The sequence below is a fragment of the Sinohyriopsis cumingii genome, chromosome 10 (genome assembly GCF_028554795.1).
Source record: "Sinohyriopsis cumingii isolate HCF-2022 chromosome 10, ASM2855479v2, whole genome shotgun sequence".
NCBI lineage: Eukaryota > Metazoa > Mollusca > Bivalvia > Unionida > Unionidae > Sinohyriopsis > Sinohyriopsis cumingii.
The window spans coordinates 70056923-70080545 of record NC_142970.1 but is presented as its reverse complement, the minus strand read 5'-3'; the positions used below and the strand labels follow the sequence as shown (position 1 = coordinate 70080545).

The window sequence follows — 23623 nt, the reverse complement described above, 5'->3', positions numbered from 1 at the left end:
ATTTTATCGCGAGAACTGCTTGTAGAAACGCTAGCGTTTCCAGTTCCCGAACTGCTTGCAGTTCCACTTGTTAAATCAGAAATATAATCTTGAAAATATACTCGCAACAGTTCTAGCTGTTGTTTATGTGCTTGTTTGATCGGATTAAAAAAATGAGCTTCTATATCTTCTGGCTGATATTGACGGTATTCCCCGCCCGTGAAAGCTGCCTCTATTTTATCTACGGGAATTCTAGGTGATGTTGAAAACCAGGCTTCTCCGGATATTAATTTATCTGCAAATAATAAATAATCCCCGACGAGGTCGTGTGGGTCTTGCTTAACGGTCTCGAAATCTGATTTTTGGGGTGGTGGTGGGCCCGGTTCAGGTTCGGGTCGTTTTTGTGGCCATCCTAATACGGACCTGATTGAGCTTTTATAAATATCCACGGCGTATCCCGGTGTTGAGATTTCAATGACCGCAGACAGCGTTGGTTCATGAGCTGTTATAGATATTTTGGCTTCCTTGCCGGTGATTCGTTTTATTTGGCGTTGTATCTCATTATTGATTTCTTCGATCTGATAACTCCCAGTGGGGAGTGTAATTGTATCCCATTCAAATTCACGTTGTTGTGGGTCCGCGCTGGGTTTCCCGAACACGAACGAATTATTCGGCTGCTGACCGCCAAATGATGCCGACCTGACATTGGGCCAGCTGTGATACGCACTGAGCTTTGCTAATGCGATTTCACTCACACGAATTGGAGTTGGAAAATTAATGCTGAATTCTGGTGTCGTCGAGGACACTGAGATCATTGTGGTCCTTACCGGTGTTGTGTTTGTGACTATTTGCTGAAGCAGTTCCTGTGGCGTTGCCATCAGTGACATTATTTATTTGTTTAGTTTTCAAATAGTCATTGTACGCATCTGACATTAGTTTGAATTCAGAATCTGATATCAACGCAGCGTCGCTGGATTGCACGTCTAACGATGATGATATCAGCGATGATAATTTCTGATATGCGGTCGTGGCTGTATTTAATTTTGTCGTGTAATCGTGTAATTTTGTGTTAGCACACGAGGATATTTTTTTTGCTATGATGCCGAAAACTCCTGCCGTGGTTGTGGTCGCACAAACAGAGATCGTGGCAGCGACTACTGCTGTTACCGGAGTGACCGCTGATAGTATTACTCCCGCGGATGCAACAACGGCAGATACTGAATAAACCATAACGTCTAACACTGTTATGCGTCTGCGGTATTTTTTTACTTTTTGGGACGTCGCGTCGATGACAGTTTTTAACTCAGATTGCCACTCACGGACTTGATTGTATCGATACGCGGATGCTTCCATTATTACTTTACCCGGTGATCAATTAAGGTGTTTCGGCGATAAATTCCAAATAATACCAGTAATTGACTGTGGCTAATCCTTCCGGTTTTTCGGCTTTGGCTTCCAGCGTAAAAGTTTCTTCGGTTCCTTTGTTTATCACCACAGACGCAACTCGGGAAACCTCGCTAGTTAAATAATGTCTGGTAGATATCTTAAATTCTACAGCAGAGAGTACTGTCAGTCTGTATATTCCAGTAACATCTGCAGTATGTGTAATAGTCCTGATTTTTTGTGACCATGTTTCCTTTCCTGATTTTATCGTACACACAAGGGTTTTTGGGGTTACTCCGGCAGGAATTTTAATTAAATTAAATTTTTCCATTATTTGCGGAATTCCATTTACTACGTTATCTAATGTTTCCTTAATTTCGGTGAGTTTCATACTGACGGCATTAGGTTTCCCGAAGAACTCATCTACGGTGTTAAGAACGTTTCTGCGAAGTCTTCCAAACTGGGTCACATGAACATCATACTCAGCTCGTAACGTGGATAATTTGGTATCTATGACGCTGTCGGCTGTGTCCACATACTGTTTGTTTGCTGCATCTTCGGGACCTTCCGGATTTTTTAAAACGGTTATTTTGTTGCCGTTCATGCTGAGTTCTCCTGTCATCGTGTCACCGTCTTTTTTCACGCACTTGTCAACACCTTTATCAATACTGTCTTTGATGCTTGCGATTGATATGTTCGAGTCCTTGATCCGGCCGCCATCACTAAATGCAACGAAGTTATCCTTGGTAGCTCCAAGAACTCTGCGGATTAAATCATTCCACTTAATGTTGCTCGTTCTTAGTTTTCCTTGCCTGTCTTGGAAAATAGCAACTTCATCTGGGTCAACTCCGGCTAGATTCAAAAGATTATCGACTTCATCTCGGGTCGCATATTTTGAGAGATCAACATCTGTGCTTGGTTTACCTCTTCGTGTGAAAGGTCTTCCGTAAATATCCACCATTATTCTTATTGCTGTTTTTTAAATGCGAGCATAAAAATGCCTAGCATTGGAAACGCTAGCGTTTCTCGATGCGGTATATTCATACACTACTTTATGAGGAGACGTTGCTGGATTTCTTGAGATTGCATCAAGAACATTTAAAACCTCGTTCCCACAAATAGGCGGATCGATTAATGTTTGTGTTGGTAGCGTCGACTGCCACACTGGAACATTATAAAATCTGCTGTTGAGAGTGCGAGGCACTCCGCGGACATACTTGAGAAACTCAACTGGCGGTGCTAAACCGTACGAATCAAAATAGATAATTCCACGTGGATCGATCGCGTAAGCAACCCAGTGAGTTCCCGGACCATCTTTGTTGTCGAGATTGATAATGCCAGTTTCTGGATTATTCGGTTGTTGCGGTAATTGATCTCGCATAAATACTCCTCTGAAATGTTTTATGCGCAATTTTTTAACAGCATCGAGTAAATCAAAATTGCTCAACGGCGTTAGAATTTTTTTGGATACCATGATGCCGGAGTTCCTGGTAGTCTTAGCCCTGATCCGCGAGCGGATCTCCCCTTTTTTTTCTTATACCCGTGTCCGGTTGCTTTCTTTAGTGCCATTCCAGCTGCGGTTCCAACTGCACCAAGTGCTGCTGCCTTTGCTACGGCTGGTGCTGCCGCGGCAATCAACGCCGGTATTGCTGCGAGAAGAGGAAATATTCCACCATGTCCTTGATAGCTGCAGCAGAGAAATCAAGTCGGACACCGGTTTTTGCTGTTAGTGCCTTATTAAAATGGTTAAGCTGAGTATTAGTCAACGACAGCTTGTTTGGACCACCAGTAATCTGATCTCGTTTTAGTGTTATTGATGTCCCGCACGTGCTTGCGTTCTTTGATTGCAATTTCTTCGTTTGACCGGAAGTCAAGGTGACATTAACATGACTGTATGACATTATATTTCAGAAACTAATCTAATTGTTACATATTTTCTACTGGAGCGTCAATAACTCTCATTAGTCCGCCAACACCTTCAAGCAGCATGGCTTTATCGGAGAGTATGACAGCGACAGCTCTAAAACCACCAGCGGGAACACCTACACGAGCTCGGAAATGTAGGTCGACAACAGATTGTTTAACCAGATCAAGATGTTCCAGCGAAAAGTAATAAATCGGATATAAACTCATAAAGTCTCGCTGTGATATTTGCAGGCCAGTGTCTACATTAAGGTCGCGCCCCATAAATGACATCAGACGATGATACGCGCGTGCGACACGATGATGTTCGAAATCTATTAATATATCCTCAGATGGCTCCTGATGCCCATTTATTCTCAACGAAACTTCAGAAACTCCAAGTGTATCAAATACCATTGGATTTCTTTCCTGGCTATCTGTTCTAGCACGGTATTGAAATGCAATGAAAATATGTCGTGGTGCTGATACTCCTTGTTGCGATGATATATGCCATGTAAACAACCCGCCGTGATCACCCTGAATAACGTCCGTGGTTGTTGTTTTCCAGGATAGCAGTGATTTACCGCCAGTGTCCATAAAAGACAACAGTCGTTGTTCTTCGGTGATTGACGGAGACAACACTGGCATCCACAACCACAGTTTAGTTAGTATTATTTGACCAGCGGCAACAGCAGCATCTCGCCAGATAGCGTCATTATCATCAGGTTTTCGCACAAGTACAACTGTGTGTTTGGCACCGAATATGACCTTGTGGACATCTCTGCAGAATCCAAAGATGTGAGACAATGGAATCACACCTGAGAACTCTTCATCTCCACTTAACATCGATCTACGTGTTGCAAAACCCAAATTAAAATTTTCGTTCATCGATGCAACTGCGTCACCGGCATTATTCATTGTTACATTCCTGTTCTCGGGGCTGTCGGTTATATCCTTTGCAAACATCATTGATGGTCCGGCTGATCTGGTGTAATCATCCGAGTATCTCGCCAACCCGAGAATTGTTGTGGCAACGTCGACGTTATCATGAATTGTTTCAATTTCTTTTCCATCTATCATATAAATAGCGGATTTAAATAACGCCATGATCCCGTTGTTAACAAATCCAACTCGGTCGCCGATTCCGTAGCCGGTGTTATCATTCTTTAAAAGCCTACCTTCAACTTCGATGAAGGCCTCAGCGGGCAAGAAGTATCTACTTGTATCCTGGACCTGTAGTTCAATTCTTCCGCGTTGGTTAGGATCACGTGCTTCATAAGAATAATATTGAAAATCACGTACAGAATCATCTTTAAGTACTGGTTTGGACATATCAAACGCGTCATTGGATTTTCGCACAAACATTATTATTATTTGTGATGGTCTAATTAAAATGTTATCGTCGCCGGAAACCACTACCAGCTATCAAATTAGCAGTTACACTATCTTGCAACGCTTTGGAGGTAATTCCTGTTGTTGCGATCTCAGCTAATTTCTGATTTACGGCCTTATTTACTACGCTACTAACATTTGCCGGCATAGCTTCAGTGGATGGTAGTTTTACTGGCACCAACCTCTCGACTGGGTTTTTTTTTCGTATCAGCTGTGCTAGTCGATCCTTGATTGATTGAAATGCTTTCCCGGCAAGACTACCAACAGTGCCAATGGCTTTATCCTTGACAACATCAGCGGCTTTCATCGCGAATTGTTTTGCTAACGGTCCAGCTTTCGGAGCGATTCTTGTGACTAAATCCCTAACAACATCACCGACTCCATCTCCGTAAACAACCTCGTATACTGGTAATCGTGAGTTTACTACTCTGACACTTCTTGGTCTGCGAAAAGAATCGTGTAGTATCATTTTATTTAATTATTGTTTCTCTAACTAAATTTACTAGTCGCTGTAGTAACCATCCGCGAGTTCATCAATGAGTCCCCGGTAAACGCCGATATCCATAATGCCACGCTGAAATAGTCTCTGACAGATATCTGCGGCTTCATTTATAATTTCCGGAGAGTTGTTTCCGGCACGTCTTCCTCCGATGAGAACTTCCAACCGTGATACGTCATTGACGATATTATCAGGGCAGGGAATAAAACCGGATCCTAAACCGCTCCCGGATTTCTCTCCAGGGTCACTAAAAAATTCCTCTTCGGTATCCCCCTCCGAGGATGGCTGTGGTTGTTGTTGTTGTTGTGGTTGTTGTTGTTGTTGTTGTTGTTGTTGTTGTTGGCGTTGTTTATTTACTATCTCTTTCACTTCCGCATTAAATTTTATGTATCCGGGATCGTTTACATCAACGGGCAAATCTTGCATTCCAAAATATACCGCCTTTGCCCATTCCCAGAAGGTATTAATTTTTTGTTCATGTTTTTTTAGTAAAAAATCTTCTCTGTTATTAAAATTTTTTATAGTAAAAATGGGAAGATTCCCTCTTATTTTTTTAAAACCGGCTTTCGTAAACCACCCCCGAGGTGTTTCTTTCTCGGTCTGCTGCAACGGAGGAGGAAGCCGATATAATTCTTCTGTTTCTGTTGGCGTTGCGACGACTTCCGGTTCTTGTTCTGTTGGCGCTGTGACGACTTTCGGTTTAGCTGTTTTCCGAGTTGGTTTTTTATGTCGCTTTGTCTGTCGCATTTGGACATCAAATCGATCTGATCCTGACATATACTCTCGATAAAATACATCACTGGTATCTAACCGTTCGATACCCTGTTTTATTTTATAAATTCCATCGAGAAATTGTTGCTTAGATATCTTTTGATTAGGATCTTTTATAAATTTTTCTCGAGAGTGATATGCCCTAGCAGCGTCAGCACCAAAAGCAATTATTTCATCTCTATTTCTGACTGGACGATTTTTAATTTCATCCACAAAACCTTCAACGAAATCCGTTTTATAATTAAATCCTTTGATCGGTTTCGGTTGAGCCTTCCTAAGTTCTTCTATCGCTTGAAGAAGACTTTGTTGCGGTTTATCAGGATCAGGTTTTCCTATGATAGCAGTTTTTATTGTTTCAGTAGCTTTGGTCACGGGTTTAAATAATTCCTCCGCGGATTCTGCAAAGCCTTCCCGTGCTTGCTGTCTTAGTTGTAATTTTTGTCTGACACTATCACGGACAGGAAGAAATTTCTGAATTGCTTCGAGACGTTCTCGAGCTAATCTAGTCGTATGTGCTTCTCCAATATTTGCCATTATTTATTTGTCAATGATTTAATTCCGCTAACATAAAAATGTTTTTCCTTGGAAATCTTCGTCTTCGTAGAGCAGCAGGGGGGCGCAAACTACACCTGATTTTTCGATGATACCTCACCGTGGAAATTATGTCGGATACGAGTCGGATTTATTGAAGTAACTCGCGTTATATCAGCGGAAATACAAAGCATTTTCAAGGACATTTTTTTTTGTCTCGTTTTCTGAATAAAAGTGTTATTTCATGGAAATAACGCTTCTATCGGGAAAAGTTTCAGTGAAAGGGGTGTCTCGGAAAAGTATTTTGTAGGATTCGCCCCCCCTGCTGCTCCACAAGTGGCCGAGTGATCTAAAACTCTCACCTTTATTGATCACCTCTGTTTGCATGGGGTTGAGTCTCTGTCTCAGCCTGTATGGGTATGTGAGAATCATTACCTCTGTTTTCTTGGATTCTTCATCCACCAGTTATACTGGCTGACATATATAGCTACAGTATATCAAAAGTAATCCCACATTTATTAGCAAAGCAAGAGTTTCACAAAAGTTTTATAACCTTGGGAAGTTACATTTTTCTGACAAGGTATTTCTATTTCGACTTCATTGACATTTTACTTTTAGATGTTCCTGTCCAGCCAGATCTGTTGTGCAGTCAAAACCATTTCCCTCGTCATCTGGATACACCAAATACAGTAGACATCACCAGTAGTGCAGCAGCTAGCCTGGGAGCAAGTGGACATAACTCTGACAATGGAGATACCCTGGAAGATGAGTTTGATTTGGAAAGAGATTTACACAATTCTGCAGAGGTATAAATATGTTTTATAGAATTAGAAGAGTTGCTCGTTTTTTGTTTTTTCATAAATCGGATTTGTATGCCAGTGGCTCTAATTTTTAGCTGGGCTATCCAGAGAATAGGGAGAGATTATACAGTCATCCAGGCATCATTACTGGCATCAGTTGAAAGGGAGATGTGGTAGTTAAATTAATAGAGCAGTAGATTCAATATCCAAAGGTCATGGTTTATTATCCACACTGGTCAGCTGAGGTATGCTGCATCATTGTGATGTCCTTGGGAGAGGCACTTAGCTCCAATTTCCTCTGCATGATTTGGCCTATAATGTGTTGAAAGTGTCATTAAAACCAACAAAAAACAAAAACTGACATGATTACAGTTTTGGAACACGTTATTATTTTACAAGCAGTATCTATGCTACTTTGATGACTTAATGGACTTGTTTTGTTTCGATGGACCTACTTCTTATCATCATCAGGCTGTGAAAAATGTAGAGAAATCAAATCACACAGTCAGGCAGGTACTGAATATTTGTACTCCGGGCAAGCAAAAGTTACCAACTGGGTGAGTTGATTTCTCTGTATTGAATGATTTTACTTGCCTTGAGAAAGCAACTCACTCAGTCAGGCAATTACTGATTATTTTTATTTGCTGTGAGAAGACTCTTACTAAACCATCTGTTTACAGAAATTAAACGTTGACAATATTAATGACCTAAATTAAATTGTATGAAATCTTGTGACCCTTCTAATGCCATTTACAGTTAATTATATATGGAAAATACATTTATTTGTATTGAAGAGTAAGAGCAAAGCACTTGTGTGAGCTTGATCAAAATAAAGGGAAAACAAGCATCAGGTAGATAATATGGATTTTCATGTAACAGATTCAGGAATGTTCTGAACATAACATACTTTTAGTATAAAGAGAAACACTTGTCAACAATGAATCAGGACTAATCTAATTGCATAAGTGATTGGAAAATTGATTTGAACTCCATAAATTTTCATTTGCCATTCCAAGTTGGATGTGTGAAGTTCCAACCCCTAATCATGTTTCATGGAGAAAGGGCAGTCCAGTACTAAGCATATTTTATAGCCAGTTTATGGTTAAGTTATGCAACTTTGAGAAGAGAGGAATTGTCAGTCGGTCATTTCTTGAGTCATGTTAGCTTGTCATACAGTGGCACTTTTTATTATTTCCTGCCTGGTGAGGAAATTTTCCATTTTTTTATTTTATTGACAGCATACAACTAGTATTGATACATCATAGTACTAGTATGGATATATGATATAACTAGTATGGACACAGAATATAACTAGTATTGATACATCATAGTACTAGTATGGATATATGATATAATTAGTATGGATACAGAATATAACTAGTATTGATACATCATAGTACTAGTATGGATATATGATATAATTAGTATGGATACAGAATATAACTAGTATTGATACATCATAGTACTAGTATGGATATATGATATAACTAGTATGGATACAGAATATAACTAGTATTGATACATCATAGTACTAGTATGGATATATGATATAATTAGTATGGATACAGAATATAACTAGTATTGATACATCATAGTACTAGTATGGATATATGATATAATTAGTATGAATACAGAATATAACTAGTATTGATACATCATAGTACTAGTATGGATATATGATAAAACTAGTATGATAACAGAATATAACTAGTATGGATACAGAAGATAACTAGTATGGATACAGAATATAACTAGTATGGATACAGAAGATAACTAGTAAGGATATATGATATAACTAGTATGGATACATGATCGAACTGGTATGGATACACCATAGAACTATTATGGATATACCACAGAACTAATATGGATACATAAAAAAACTAGTATGGATATATAGATATACAATAGAACTGGTATGGATATACCATTGAAATGGTATGGATATACCATAGAACTGGTATGTTTATACCATAGAAATAGTATGGATATATCATAAAATTGGCATGGATACACAAAAGAATTAGTATGGATACACCATAGAACTGGTATGGATGTATAGGTATAGAACTAGTATGGATACACCATAGAACTGGTATGGATGTATTGATATAGAAGTAGTATGCATACACCATAGAACTGGTATGGCTGTATAGATATAGAACTAGTAAGGATATACCATAGAACTGGTATGGCTATATAGATATAGAACTAGTATGGATACACCATAGAACTGGTATATATATATAGATATAGAACTAGTATGGATACACCATAGAATTGGTATGGATGTATAGATATAGAATTAGTATGGATACACCATAGAATTGGTATGGATGTATAGATATAGAATTAGTATGGATACACCATAGAACTGGTATGGATGTATAGGATACACCATAGAACTGGTATGGATGTATTGATATAGAACTAGTATGCATATACCATAGAACTGGTATGACTGTATAGATATAGAATTAGTATGGATACACCATAGAACTGATATGGATATACCATATACTAGAAATGTTTTCTTCACAATATTAGTTCTACATCAGAAACCATGACCAAACTTTGAGGATGGGTAAAGGAAGAATTCTCTTGATTTTTTAGGTAAAATGGTCAAAGTCACTATGACTGAAGGAATAAAAACGATTTCCTCACAATGCTTTAAGTTTTATGTAGCAAACTTGGACCAGACTTTGTCGATGACCTGACCATGGCATGAGGAAGGAGCCTGTCAGTTTTGGGGTAAACATTTCAAAGGTCTATATCATTGTGACTGAGATAAGAATGATAGTTTCTGCACATAAATGTCAGTTCTCAACAATATGCCTTGATACAAGTTTGCTGATGACTTACACATTTGATGGGAAAGAAGACAAATGTTTTTTTGCACAGTAACTTTAGTTCCAGACCTTGACCAAAATGTTTGGAGGGCAGGCACTATGGATATGGAAGAGGTCTGTCGATTTTTGCATAAAAAGATGTAAGGACAGCAATATTGTGGTTCCAAGAAAAATAGATTTTGTAGAGTAATAGTTGTTTTGGAGAAAGTTCCTTCACCAAACATTTATGGATTCCAGTGTTTAAGGTAATAAATAGCCCATAGTTTCTGGGATCTGAAGGTCAGAGGTCACTATCACGACAAGTCTAATAAGAACATAATGGTTTCTACACAGCAGGTTTAGTTTTTGAATAAAATCTTTGACCAAACTTAGTGGATGGCTTGCACTTAATGTAATAAAGAAATATATAGCTTATGGGGTCTAAAGGTCAGAGGTCATGGTTATGGTAAGTCCAATAAAACTAAGATTTGGCACCCATGATCTATAACTGTGTTCAGACATAGATTATAATGTTACTAATTGAACTTTTTCTGTAACCTATGACCTTAAGTTCCCTTTTTGCTTCGACAGAAGATTTATTTATTTGATGGTACTTCTTACATTGCAGTTGGACCAAGATGCAAATTTTGCCAATGACATTCTGGATGGCAGCTTTAGGTCAGCATTAAGTAGCCAATCAGGAGCCAGTTTTGTTCCACATGTGCAAGATGACCCCATTCCTATAGTTGCTGGACTTGACCTTGACCCTGGTATTGGAGCAGGTCAGCAAAGAGCAGAGAACTCTATGCAACAAAATTTTGACCATGAAAATTTGTTTTTTGGTGGACTGTCTGCAATTGAAAATTTTAATGTTTCAGCTGAGGAGGCTTCTACTGCATCTAATTGTTCTAGTTTGCAACAATATGATGGCAGGGGGCAGGGTGCCATGGACATCAGAGTTCATGACCTTTCTCATGAATTTGGTCAAAGGTCAAGTGAAAGGGGCCAAAGGTCAATGGAAACAGAAGATTCATCAGCATGTGTCATTGGTTCAGACAGCAATAATGAAAGGACTTTGTTATTAAATGCTGAAGAGGAGAAACTCAGTGTTCAAAAGGTTAGTAACATCAAATCTGAAGTTGGTAAACTTTTAATATTAAATTACACAGTGTTATAGTCAAAATTAATTTAAAGCCTTGTAGAAGAATGCATCTGTAGATTGATACAGATTTTATTTTTAAAGAATAATTTAATCAGAGAAATTAGTACATGGTGTTTTTTTTTAATATATGTATTACAATTGTATGAGCATATTTTAGACTGGTATAAGACACAAACTTTAAGTTGAATAAATACATATCACATAGTTACTTGTTATCAAAACAGAAATGTTGAACACCTTCCAGACACAGTGTTTACTTGTTATCAAAACAGAAATGTTGAACACCTTCCAGACACAAATATTGTTGACTAATGAAAGTCTTTTTATGTGCAAAATGGATTGAGAAAAAAAGTCTGTAACAGTCTGAATAATCTTTTATGCTGAGCTCAGAGTTACCTGGATGCATGTGTTTAGTTCATGAAGTCTGGTGAGCTGCTGTATGATGTTACAACTTGTATCACAATATAAGAATAAATATTGCAAACTATACAAATTGTTGATGTCATAACAAAGAATATAGAAGTCTTTGTTAAATCTAAATGTTTCATATTAAAGTGCTTTGTATGGGCAACTGAATTTTAATTGGGATAAAAAAAAATATTTTCTTGCTTACCCACTTATACTGTTTAGCCTTGCTGCCATATAATTCTTGCTTGCCCACATAAGATATAAGTTTGAAATATGTTATAGACTGTCCATAAAATGCAGATTCTTCATAAAATGATCTCCCAAATTTAGTTATAGCCAATTAATACCCTAATGTATTTTACAGTGGTTGTAGGCATGGCATAATGGCCTCCAATAGCTGATTAAATATCAGAATTTTGAGTTGAATTTGAGTGAGAATCTTTGGTTATCTTTGGGCCAGATATAATATGGGGTATGCAGAGATTTATGGATCAGAGAGGTTAAATACATCTTTTTTTCAGGAATTGGAGAACTTGTTTGCTGAAAATAGACATCTGTCAGAGCATTTAAAAGAAGTTCAAACCATGAAGGAACAGGCACAGAAAAAATTGGAAGAAATTCAGGTAATGTTGGAATAGGCAATGTTGTAATTGGTAATTTTGTAATAGGTAGGGTTTGTAATAGTAATGTTGTAATAGGTAATGTATTAGGTGTGTGTGTTTGTGTGTGATTTGGATTTTTAATGTAGCTTTAACAATGTTTCAGTCATATCACTATGATGTCTGCAGTGTGACAGTTTATAGTGATGTCTAGCACTGGGGAATCATGTCACATTATCCTGACACCTAACTGACCAGTCATAACACTAACCTCTTAATGCTGAGAGCCAAATGAGGCAGCTGTTAGTACCATTTTTGTTAGTCTTTGGTATGACTCGGCCGGGGTTCGAACCCACGACCTCCCACATCCGAGGCATATGCTCTAACCACTAGACCACCGGAGCGGTATTATGTATGTTGTAATAGTTATTGTTGTATTAGGTAATGTTGTAATAGGTAGTGTTGTAAAAGGTAATGTTGTAATAGTAATTTTTTAATAGGTAATGTAATAGTAATTTTATAATAGGTAATATTTTAATGGGTAATATTGTAATAGGTAGTGTTGTAATAGTAATTTTGTAATAGTAATTTTTTAATAGGTAATGTAATAGTAATTTTATAATAGGTAATATTTTAATGGGTAATATTGTAATAGGTAGTGTTGTAATAGTAATTTTGTAATAGTAATTTTTTAATAGGTAATGTAATAGTAATTTTATAATAGGTAATATTTTAATGGGTAATATTGTAATAGGTAGTGTTGTAATAGTAATTTTGTAATAGTAATTTTTTAATAGGTAATGTAATAGTAATTTTATAATAGGTAATATTTTAATGGGTAATATTGTAATAGGTAGTGTTGTAATAGGTAATGTAATAGTATTGTTGTAATAAGTAATGCTGTAATAGGTAGTGTTTTGATAGCTAATGTATTACATTGTTAAAGTAATGCTATAACAGTAATGCCATAATAGGCAATGTTATGATAGGTAATATTGCAATGGGTATTTTTGTTCTAATATGTAATAGGTAGTGTTTTGATAGCTAATGTGTTACATTGTTAAAGTAATGCTATAACAGTAATGTTATAATAGGCAATGTTATAATAGGTAATATTGTAATGGGTATTTTTGTTCTAATATGTAATTGGTAGTGTTTTGATAGGTAATATTGCAATGGGTATTTTTGTTCTAATATGTAATTGGTAGTGTTTTGATAGGTAATGTTGCAATGGGTATTTTTGTTCTAATATGTAATTGGTAGTGTTTTGATAGGTAATATTGCAATGGGTATTTTTGTTGTGCTATGTAATTGGTAGTGTTTTGATAGGTAATATTGCAATGGGTATTTTTGTTGTACTATGTAATTGGTAGTGTTTTGATAGGTAATATTGCAATGGGTATTTTTGTTGTAATATGTAATTGGTAGTGTTTTGATAGGTAATGTTGCAATGGGTATTTTTGTTCTAATATGTAATTGGTAGTGTTTTGATAGGTAATATTGCAATGGGTATTTTTGTTCTAATATGTAATTGGTAGTGTTTTGATAGGTAATATTGCAATGGGTATTTTTGTTCTAATATGTAATTGGTAGTGTTTTGATAGGTAATGTTGCAATGGGTATTTTTGTTCTAATATGTAATTGGTAGTGTTTTGATAGGTAATGTTGCAATGGGTATTTTTGTTCTAATATGTAATTGGTAGTGTTTTGATAGGTAATATTGCAATGGGTATTTTTGTTCTAATATGTAATTGGTAGTGTTTTGATAGGTAATGTTGCAATGGGTATTTTTGTTCTAATATGTAATTGGTAGTGTTTTGATAGGTAATATTGCAATGGGTATTTTTGTTCTAATATGTAATTGGTAGTGTTTTGATAGGTAATATTGCAATGGGTATTTTTGTTCTAATATGTAATTGGTAGTGTTTTGATAGGTAATGTTGCAATGGGTATTTTTGTTCTAATATGTAATTGGTAGTGTTTTGATAGGTAATGTTGCAATGGGTATTTTTGTTCTAATATGTAATTGGTAGTGTTTTGATAGGTAATATTGCAATGGGTATTTTTGTTCTAATATGTAATTGGTAGTGTTTTGATAGGTAATATTGCAATGGGTATTTTTGTTGTAATATGTAATTGGTAGTGTTTTGATAGGTAATGTTGCAATGGGTATTTTTGTTCTAATATGTAATTGGTAGTGTTTTGATAGGTAATATTGCAATGGGTATTTTTGTTCTAATATGTAATTGGTAGTGTTTTGATAGGTAATGTTGCAATGGGTATTTTTGTTGTACTATGTAATTGGTAGTGTTTTGATAGGTAATGTTGCAATGGGTATTTTTGTTCTAACATGTAATTGGTAGTGTTTTGATAGGTAATATTGCAATGGGTATTTTTGTTCTAACATGTAATTGGTAGTGTTTTGATAGGTAATGTTGCAATGGGTATTTTTGTTGTACTATGTAATTGGTAGTGTTTTGATAGGTAATGTTGCAATGGGTATTTTTGTTCTAACATGTAATTGGTAGTGTTTTGATAGGTAATGTTGCAATGGGTATTTTTGTTCTAACATGTAATTGGTAGTGTTTTGATAGGTAATGTTGTAATGGGTATTTTTGTTCTAATATGTAATTGGTAGTGTTTTGATAGGTAATGTTGCAATGGGTATTTTTGTTGTAATATGTAATTGGTAGTGTTTTGATAGGTAATGTTGCAATGGGTATTTTTGTTGTAATATGTAATTGGTAGTGTTTTGATAGGTAATGTTGCAATGGGTATTTTTGTTCTAATATGTAATTGGTAGTGTTGTGATAGGTAATGGTGTAAGATATAGTGTTGTAATAGTAATTTTTTTATAGGTAATGTTGTAGTGGTAACATTGTTATAGTAATGCTATAATAGTAATGTTATAATTGTGTTGTAATAGGTAATGTTATAACATGTAGTGTTTTAATAGGTAATGGTGTACTAAATAATGTTGTAATTGGAAGTGTTGTAATAGTAATATTGTTATAGTAATGCTATAATAGTAATGTTGTAATAGTCTTGTAATAATATTGTTATAGATTCATTGTTATAATAATGGTATAGTAGTATTGTCATAGGTAATGTTGTAATAGGTAATTTTGTAATAGGTTGTGTCATAATAGAAATGTTGTAATAGGTAATGTTGTAATAGGTAATTTTGTAATAGGTTGTGTCATAATAGAAATGTTCTAATAGGTAATGTTGTAATAGGTAATTTTGTAATAGGTTGTGTTATAATAGAAATGTTCTAATAGGTAATGTTGTAATAGGTAATTTTGTAATAGGTTGTGTCATAATAGAAATGTTGTAATAGGTAATGTTGTAATAGGTAATTTTGTAATAGGTTGTGTCATAATAGAAATGTTCTACTAGGTAATGTTGTGATAGGTAATTTTGTAATAGGTTGTGTCATAATAGAAATGTTCTAATAGGTAATGTTGTAATAGGTAATTTTGTAATAGGTTGTGTCATAATAGAAATGTTCTACTAGGTAATGTTGTGATAGGTAATTTTGTAATAGGTTGTGTCATAATAGAAATGTTGTAATAGGTAATGTTGTGATAGGTAATTTTGTAATAGGTTGTGTCATAATAGAAATGTTCTAATAGGTAATGTTGTAATAGGTAATTTTGTAATAGGTTGTGTCATAATAGAAATGTTCTAATAGGTAATTTTGTAATAGGTTGTGTCATAATAGAAATGTTCTACTAGGTAATGTTGTGATAGGTAATTTTGTAATAGGTTGTGTCATAATAGAAATGTTGTAATAGGTAATGTTGTAATAGGTAATTTTGTAATAGGTTGTGTCATAATAGAAATGTTGTAATAGGTAATGTTGTGATAGGTAATTTTGTAATAGGTTGTGTCATAATAGAAATGTTCTAATAGGTAATGTTGTAATAGGTAATTTTGTAATAGGTTGTGTTATAATAGAAATGTTCTAATAGGTAATGTTGTAATAGGTAATTTTGTAATAGGTTGTGTCATAATAGAAATGTTGTAATAGGTAATGTTGTAATAGGTAATTTTGTAATAGGTTGTGTCATAATAGAAATGTTCTACTAGGTAATGTTGTGATAGGTAATTTTGTAATAGGTTGTGTCATAATAGAAATGTTCTAATAGGTAATGTTGTAATAGGTAATTTTGTAATAGGTTGTGTCATAATAGAAATGTTCTACTAGGTAATGTTGTGATAGGTAATTTTGTAATAGGTTGTGTCATAATAGAAATGTTGTAATAGGTAATGTTGTGATAGGTAATTTTGTAATAGGTTGTGTCATAATAGAAATGTTCTAATAGGTAATGTTGTAATAGGTAATTTTGTAATAGGTTGTGTCATAATAGAAATGTTGTAATAGGTAATTTTGTAATAGGTTGTGTCATAATAGAAATGTTCTACTAGGTAATGTTGTGATAGGTAATTTTGTAATAGGTTGTGTCATAATAGAAATGTTGTAATAGGTAATGTTGTGATAGGTAATTTTGTAATAGGTTGTGTCATAATAGAAATGTTCTAATAGGTAATGTTGTAATAGGTAATTTTGTAATAGGTTGTGTCATAATAGAAATGTTGTAATAGGTAATTTTGTAATAGGTTGTGTCATAATAGAAATGTTCTACTAGGTAATGTTGTGATAGGTAATTTTGTAATAGGTTGTGTCATAATAGAAATGTTGTAATAGGTAATGTTGTGATAGGTAATTTTGTAATAGGTTGTGTCATAATAGAAATGTTCTAATAGGTAATGTTGTAATAGGTAATTTTGTAATAGGTTGTGTCATAATAGAAATGTTCTAATAGGTAATTTTGTAATAGGTTGTGTCATAATAGAAATGTTGTAATAGGTAATGTTGTGATAGGTAATTTTGTAATAGGTTGTGTCATAATAGAAATGTTCTAATAGGTAATGTTGTAATAGGTAATTTTGTAATAGGTTGTGTCATAATAGAAATGTTCTACTAGGTAATGTTGTGATAGGTAATTTTGTAATAGGTTGTGTCATAATAGAAATGTTCTACTAGGTAATGTTGTGATAGGTAATTTTGTAATAGGTTGTGTCATAATAGAAATGTTCTAATAGGTAATGTTGTAATAGGTTGTGTCATAATAGAAATGTTCTACTAGGTAATGTTGTGATAGGTAATTTTGTAATAGGTAATGTTGTAATAGGTAATGTTGTAATAGGTAATGTTGTAATAGGTAATTTTGTAATAGGTTGTGTCATAATAGAAATGTTCTAATAGGTAATGTTGTAATAGGTAATTTTGTAATAGGTTGTGTCATAATAGAAATGTTGTAATAGGTAATTTTGTAATAGGTTGTGTCATAATAGAAATGTTCTACTAGGTAATGTTGTGATAGGTAATTTTGTAATAGGTTGTGTCATAATAGAAATGTTGTAATAGGTAATGTTGTGATAGGTAATTTTGTAATAGGTTGTGTCATAATAGAAATGTTCTAATAGGTAATGTTGTAATAGGTAATTTTGTAATAGGTTGTGTCATAATAGAAATGTTCTAATAGGTAATTTTGTAATAGGTTGTGTCATAATAGAAATGTTGTAATAGGTAATGTTGTGATAGGTAATTTTGTAATAGGTTGTGTCATAATAGAAATGTTCTAATAGGTAATGTTGTAATAGGTAATTTTGTAATAGGTTGTGTCATAATAGAAATGTTCTACTAGGTAATGTTGTGATAGGTAATTTTGTAATAGGTTGTGTCATAATAGAAATGTTCTACTAGGTAATGTTGTGATAGGTAATTTTGTAATAGGTAATGTTGTAATAGGTAATGTTGTAATAGGTAATGTTGTAATAGGTAATTTTGTAATAGGTTGTGTCATAATAGAAATGTTCTACTAGGCAATGTTGTAATAGGTAATTTTGTAATAGGTTGTGTCATAATAGAAATGTTCTACTAGGTAATGTTGTAATAGGTAATTTTGTAATAGGTTGTGTCATAATAGAAATGTTCTAATAGGTAATGTTGTAATAGGTAATTTTGTAATAGGTTGTGTCATAATAGAAATGTTGTAATAGGTAATGTTGTAATAGGTAATTTTGTAATAGGTTGTGTCATAATAGAAATGTTCTACTAGGTAATGTTGTGATAGGTAATTTTGTAATAGGTTGTGTCATAATAGAAATGTTCTAATAGGTAATGTTGTGATAGGTAATTTTGTAATAGGTTGTGTCATAATAGAAATGTTCTAATAGGTAATGTTGTAATAGGTAATTTTGTAATAGGTTGTGTCATAATAGAAATGTTCTAATAAGTAATGTTGTGATAGGTAATTTTGTAATAGGTTGTGTCATAATAGAAATGTTCTAATAGGTAATGTTGTGATAGGTAATTTTGTAATAGGTTGTGTCATAATAGAAATGTTCTACTAGGTAATGTTGTAATAGGTAATTTTGTAATAGGTTGTGTCATAATAGAAATGTTCTAATAGGTAATGTTGTGATAGGTAATTTTGTAATAGGTTGTGTCATAATAGAAATGTTCTAATAGGTAATGTTGTGATAGGTAATTTTGTAATAGGTTGTGTCATAATAGAAATGTTCTACTAGGTAATGTTGTAATAGGTAATTTTGTAATAGGTTGTGTCATAATAGAAATGTTGTAATAGGTAATGTTGTGATAGGTAATTTTGTAATAGGTTGTGTCATAATAGAAATGTTCTACTAGGTAATGTTGTGATAGGTAATTTTGTAATAGGTTGTGTCATAGTAGAAATGTTCTACTAGGTAATGTTGTAATAGGTAATTTTGTAATAGGTTGTGTCATAATAGAAATGTTCTAATAGGTAATGTTGTGATAGGTAATTTTGTAATAGGTTGTGTCATAATAGAAATGTTCTACTAGGTAATGTTGTAATAGGTAATTTTGTAATAGGTTGTGTCATAATAGAAATGTTCTAATAGGTAATGTTGTAATAGGTAATTTTGTAATAGGTTGTGTCATAATAGAAATGTTCTAATAGGTAATGTTGTGATAGGTAATTTTGTAATAGGTTGTGGCATAATAGAAATGTTATAATAGGTAATGTTGTGATAGGTAATTTTGTAATAGGTTGTGTCATAATAGAAATGTTCTAATAGGTAATGTTGTGATAGGTAATTTTGTAATAGGTTGTGTCATAATAGAAATGTTCTAATAGGTAATGTTGTAATAGGTAATTTTGTAATAGGTTGTGTCATAATAGAAATGTTGTAATAGGTAATGTTGTGATAGGTAATTTTGTAATAGGTTGTGTCATAATAGAAATGTTCTACTAGGTAATGTTGTGATAGGTCATTTTGTAATAGGTTGTGTCATAATAGAAATGTTGTAATAGGTAATGTTGTGATAGGTAATATTGTAATAGGTAATATTGTAATAGGTAATGTTGTAATAGTTAATTTTGTAATAGGTAATGTTGTAATAGGTAATGTTGTAATAGGTAATGTTGTAATAGTGAAATGAAAGAAATTCAGTAAACTGGATCAAAGTTAAATTTCTATAAACAACTTTAAATTGTATTTTTATCTCCATTGACGAGAATCCCCTTCCCAACTATATTTCTGTATAATATTTGTAAATGATATTATAGTTATAAATGATATTATATTTATTAATTGATATTATATTTATAAATCATCAGTTCTAGGTAGATGCCAGGGTATAGCAGTTACGGTTGAATTAGATTTTGGTTTTGGTTGGCAGACGACATACTTGGCAAAACGTAGACAATCAAAGTTTCAGTGACAAAAAGATGAATATTCTAAGAATTAAAAGTGAGATTGCTAAAATAAGTCTTATTTTTCCAGGCAGCACACAAGGAACAGTTGGGAGAATTGCACCAAGCTGGACATGATGCCCTGGCAGTGGTTGTGGAAGAATACAAGGTTCTGAATTGAATAAACATTGACTCCGAAAAGAAAAATAATTTGTTCTGTGCCACGCCTGGTTACCCTTTGAACCCATGTGTCATGAAAATAATGTTTACTGCAAATTCTTAAAGCATGGTCTTGATATGCAGGCCTATGCCATCTTGTTTTTCTTTGCAAAGTGTTTGAGGATCATTGCTGAACATTTTTGCAGTTTTTTTTCATGCCTTTTTTGGAGAGCTATTTCATTCACATTTTATTTTACATAAACATTTTTATGACTTTATTTCAATAGCCCCATAACTAGTTTATTTCATATTTTGAATATAACATAACTTTATACTGAACTCATGTATTTTATCTCCCCTTCCCCTGGGTCATGTCCCTGAGTGGTACCGTGTGGTCAAAAAATACATTGGAATTCACATTTTGGTTCAAGTTTATTTTTCCTAGAGTATTTCATTAATGACAAACCTGATTCATTTTTTGTTAGGAAGTTAATACGGTAATGAAATATATTTCTTTAAACTTATTTATTATTCACCTTGATTGTAAATCAACAGGTAACAAAGGGTTCATGTTTGCCTGCAACAGTTAAGATGGGGAGCTTACAGTTACAGGGCAGTCCACAAGTGCCTGTGGACATTCTTGATAGAATGATTGATGTTTTATCATATGTACTTGACACCAACAGAATGAAAAATGAATTTGTTATGAATTTCTTCTTTTGTCAAAATTTGTATGTTTCTTAACAGGAACTGATGAAGGTAACAGTGTTGCATCAGCAGGAGATGTGTGAAGAGAGGCTAAGGGAGAGGTTAAGAGAGGAGACACAGAGGTTCCAGGAGGTTTTGGAAGAACAGGTGAGGAAAGAGTATAGAGAAGCTTGCCTTAAACAGCACCTTTGTGTACAAGGCACCAGCCATTAAATATCACCTTTACATATCTCTAGTAAAATTCCTTTGAAAAATTGTTCTATTTATAAGGAACTCATTTGGCATTGATATAGTATGCTTACTTTTGTTACATATGACTTTTTCATTGTATATGAATTACAGTCTGTTCTTATCGTTAATTCCCCTTTTTGTGGGATTTTCAATTTTTTTTCATGGGATACCAATTTTGTTCTTTTATTTTGTGGCTTCTACAAAACTCGAAGTTAAAGACCCAGTGAATTATAATCCTCGTATGAAAACAATAGGAACTTTCCTCAATCCATGATTGAAAAAAAATTAATTTGTTAAAAAACCTAAAGAAAAAAAATCACCATAAATATCACAAAAAGAAAAATGTGAGCATTCTTATTTTTTTAATTTTTAAAAATAAAAATTAAAAAAAATAATTTCCCACTATTTTCCTACATAGTGGTTTGGTTTGATGAAATGAATTCATGAAAAACTTAAGTCTGTTAGTTATGGTGAAGACAAAAGTGTTTCACGTGATAGTTCCTTTGAAAGAACACTTAATATCAATAAAAGTCAGGTTTAATTGTGTAAGAAATGCATTGGATGGTGTAATTTTTAGACTGAACTGTTTAGGTCCTCGAGAAATGCATTGGACATATTAGTGTTAAGACTTAACTGTTTCAATCCTGAAGAAGATTTGTTGCTTCGAAATGCAGTGGACAGTGTGGTCTTAAGACCAAACTGTTTAAAGATTTCTTACTTTGAAATGCATGATGCCAATCATTCTTTACTCAACCATCTTTGTCAGGAAATCAACACTGTTGTGAAAATATTGATTACGAATACATTAATCTCCAAAGTGCAAAGTTTGGAAGATAATTAGCCAACCTAGGAAAGCTGTAACATTATTTATTGCTGTACTTGCTTGATTATAAACTTTTAAAGTAGTATCTTTAAGATTAGACAGAGATGGCATGGATTAGTCCTGCTGGCATACACTATGCAAGTACTTGAGATGTTTATAATATTCATTGATGACAAGTAGAGAAAGACAATAATTCTGATAATATAAATATAAGAAAGGTAATTCTCTGTTTTATTGTTATTACTTTCACTCTTATTACCATTTCAGAAGGAAAAATTCCAGATGTTATTAAGAGAGAACCAAGTTTCTCAAGAAGAAAAGATACAAGAAAGTATTTCTGAACAGTGTGAAAAAGAGAAGGTAGTGTATCAGTCTTCATTCAGTGAATTACAGATTATTGACAGTCTTGAAGTTTTCATTCAGTCAGTTATTGATTGTTGATAGTGTCTTAGTTTTCATTCAGTCCATTATAGGTAGAATAAGAAAATGAGCATATAATAAAAAGTTTACTACATTTGTATGGGAAAATATGAACTCATTTTGTCGGATGGATATACTGCACTCCCAAGGTCATGCAGCATTCCATCCGAAAAACTTGTACATATTTTCCCATACAAATGCAGTAACCTATAAATACAGTGCAGGGTGTGGTTCCTGTGTCATGTAGTGTGATATACTGGTGCAGGTGTGGCTCATGTGTCATGTAGTGTGTTACACTGGTGCATAGTGCAGCTCATTGATCATCATTCATATAGTGTGATTCACTTGTGCTGGGTGCAACCCATGTGTCACATAGTGTGATACACTTGTACTTTGTGTGTTACTCTTGTGTTACTTATTGTGATACACTGGTACAGTTCTTGTTTCACGGTGTAATTCATTGGTTCAGGTTTTATACTGAATAGATTCTTATCAAGCAAATGCTATAGAGCTGTTTAGTGAGCTATAAATGTTTTATGATGTCATTTACCCATTAGGCATTGCAGCATTGGCCACATTGTTTTCTGATAAACATACGATGCAGCATTCATTAAAACTTACTGTTATATTCATCTTTATCTAAGTGATAACTTTTATGTTTTAATAATGTAACTGAGTGTAATTGTTATAGCTTGTGTACCATAATGCGGTTGGTATAACAGTAATTGAGTGTAATTGGTATAGCCTGTTTATCATAATGGTTTGTGTACCATAATGCAATTGGTATAACAGAGTAATTGTGATTGGTATAGCCTGTTTATCATAATGGTTTGTGTGCAATAATTTAATTGGTATAATAGTGTAATTGAGTGTAATTGATATAGCATGTGTACAATAGTATAATTGGTATAATAGTGTAACTGGGATAGCCTGTGTACCTTAATGTAATTGGTATAGTTTGTATGCATAATGTAATTGGAATAATTATGTGATTGAGTGTAATTGGTATAGCCTGTAAACCATAATGTAAGCGGTATAGTTTGTGTACAACAATGTAATTGGTATAATAGTGTGATTGATTGTAATTGGTATAATAGTGTAATTGAATGGAATTGGTATAGCCTGTATTCCCTAATATAATCAGTATAGTTTGTGTACAACAATGTAATTGGTATAATAGTGTAATTGAATGTAATTGGTATAATAGTGTAATTGAATGGAATTGGTATAATAGTGTAATTGAATGGAATTGGTATAATAGTGTAATTGAATGGAATTGG

At 33.8% G+C, this 23623-nt stretch overlaps 1 protein-coding gene across 1 annotated transcript in view; it reads left to right on the top strand.

Moving 5' to 3' along the window:
* LOC149790358 (uncharacterized) overlaps positions 1 to 23623 on the top strand; it is an 82310-nt gene that overhangs the window by 23378 nt on the left and 35309 nt on the right. Inside the window, exons 4-9 of the mRNA XM_089972403.1 lie at positions 7076 to 7263; positions 10714 to 11202; positions 12177 to 12278; positions 20094 to 20171; positions 20909 to 21016; positions 22191 to 22283. Of these exons, the coding sequence (XP_089828529.1) occupies positions 7076 to 7263; positions 10714 to 11202; positions 12177 to 12278; positions 20094 to 20171; positions 20909 to 21016; positions 22191 to 22283 (1058 nt within the window). The remainder of the gene's footprint in view (positions 1 to 7075; positions 7264 to 10713; positions 11203 to 12176; positions 12279 to 20093; positions 20172 to 20908; positions 21017 to 22190; positions 22284 to 23623) is intronic.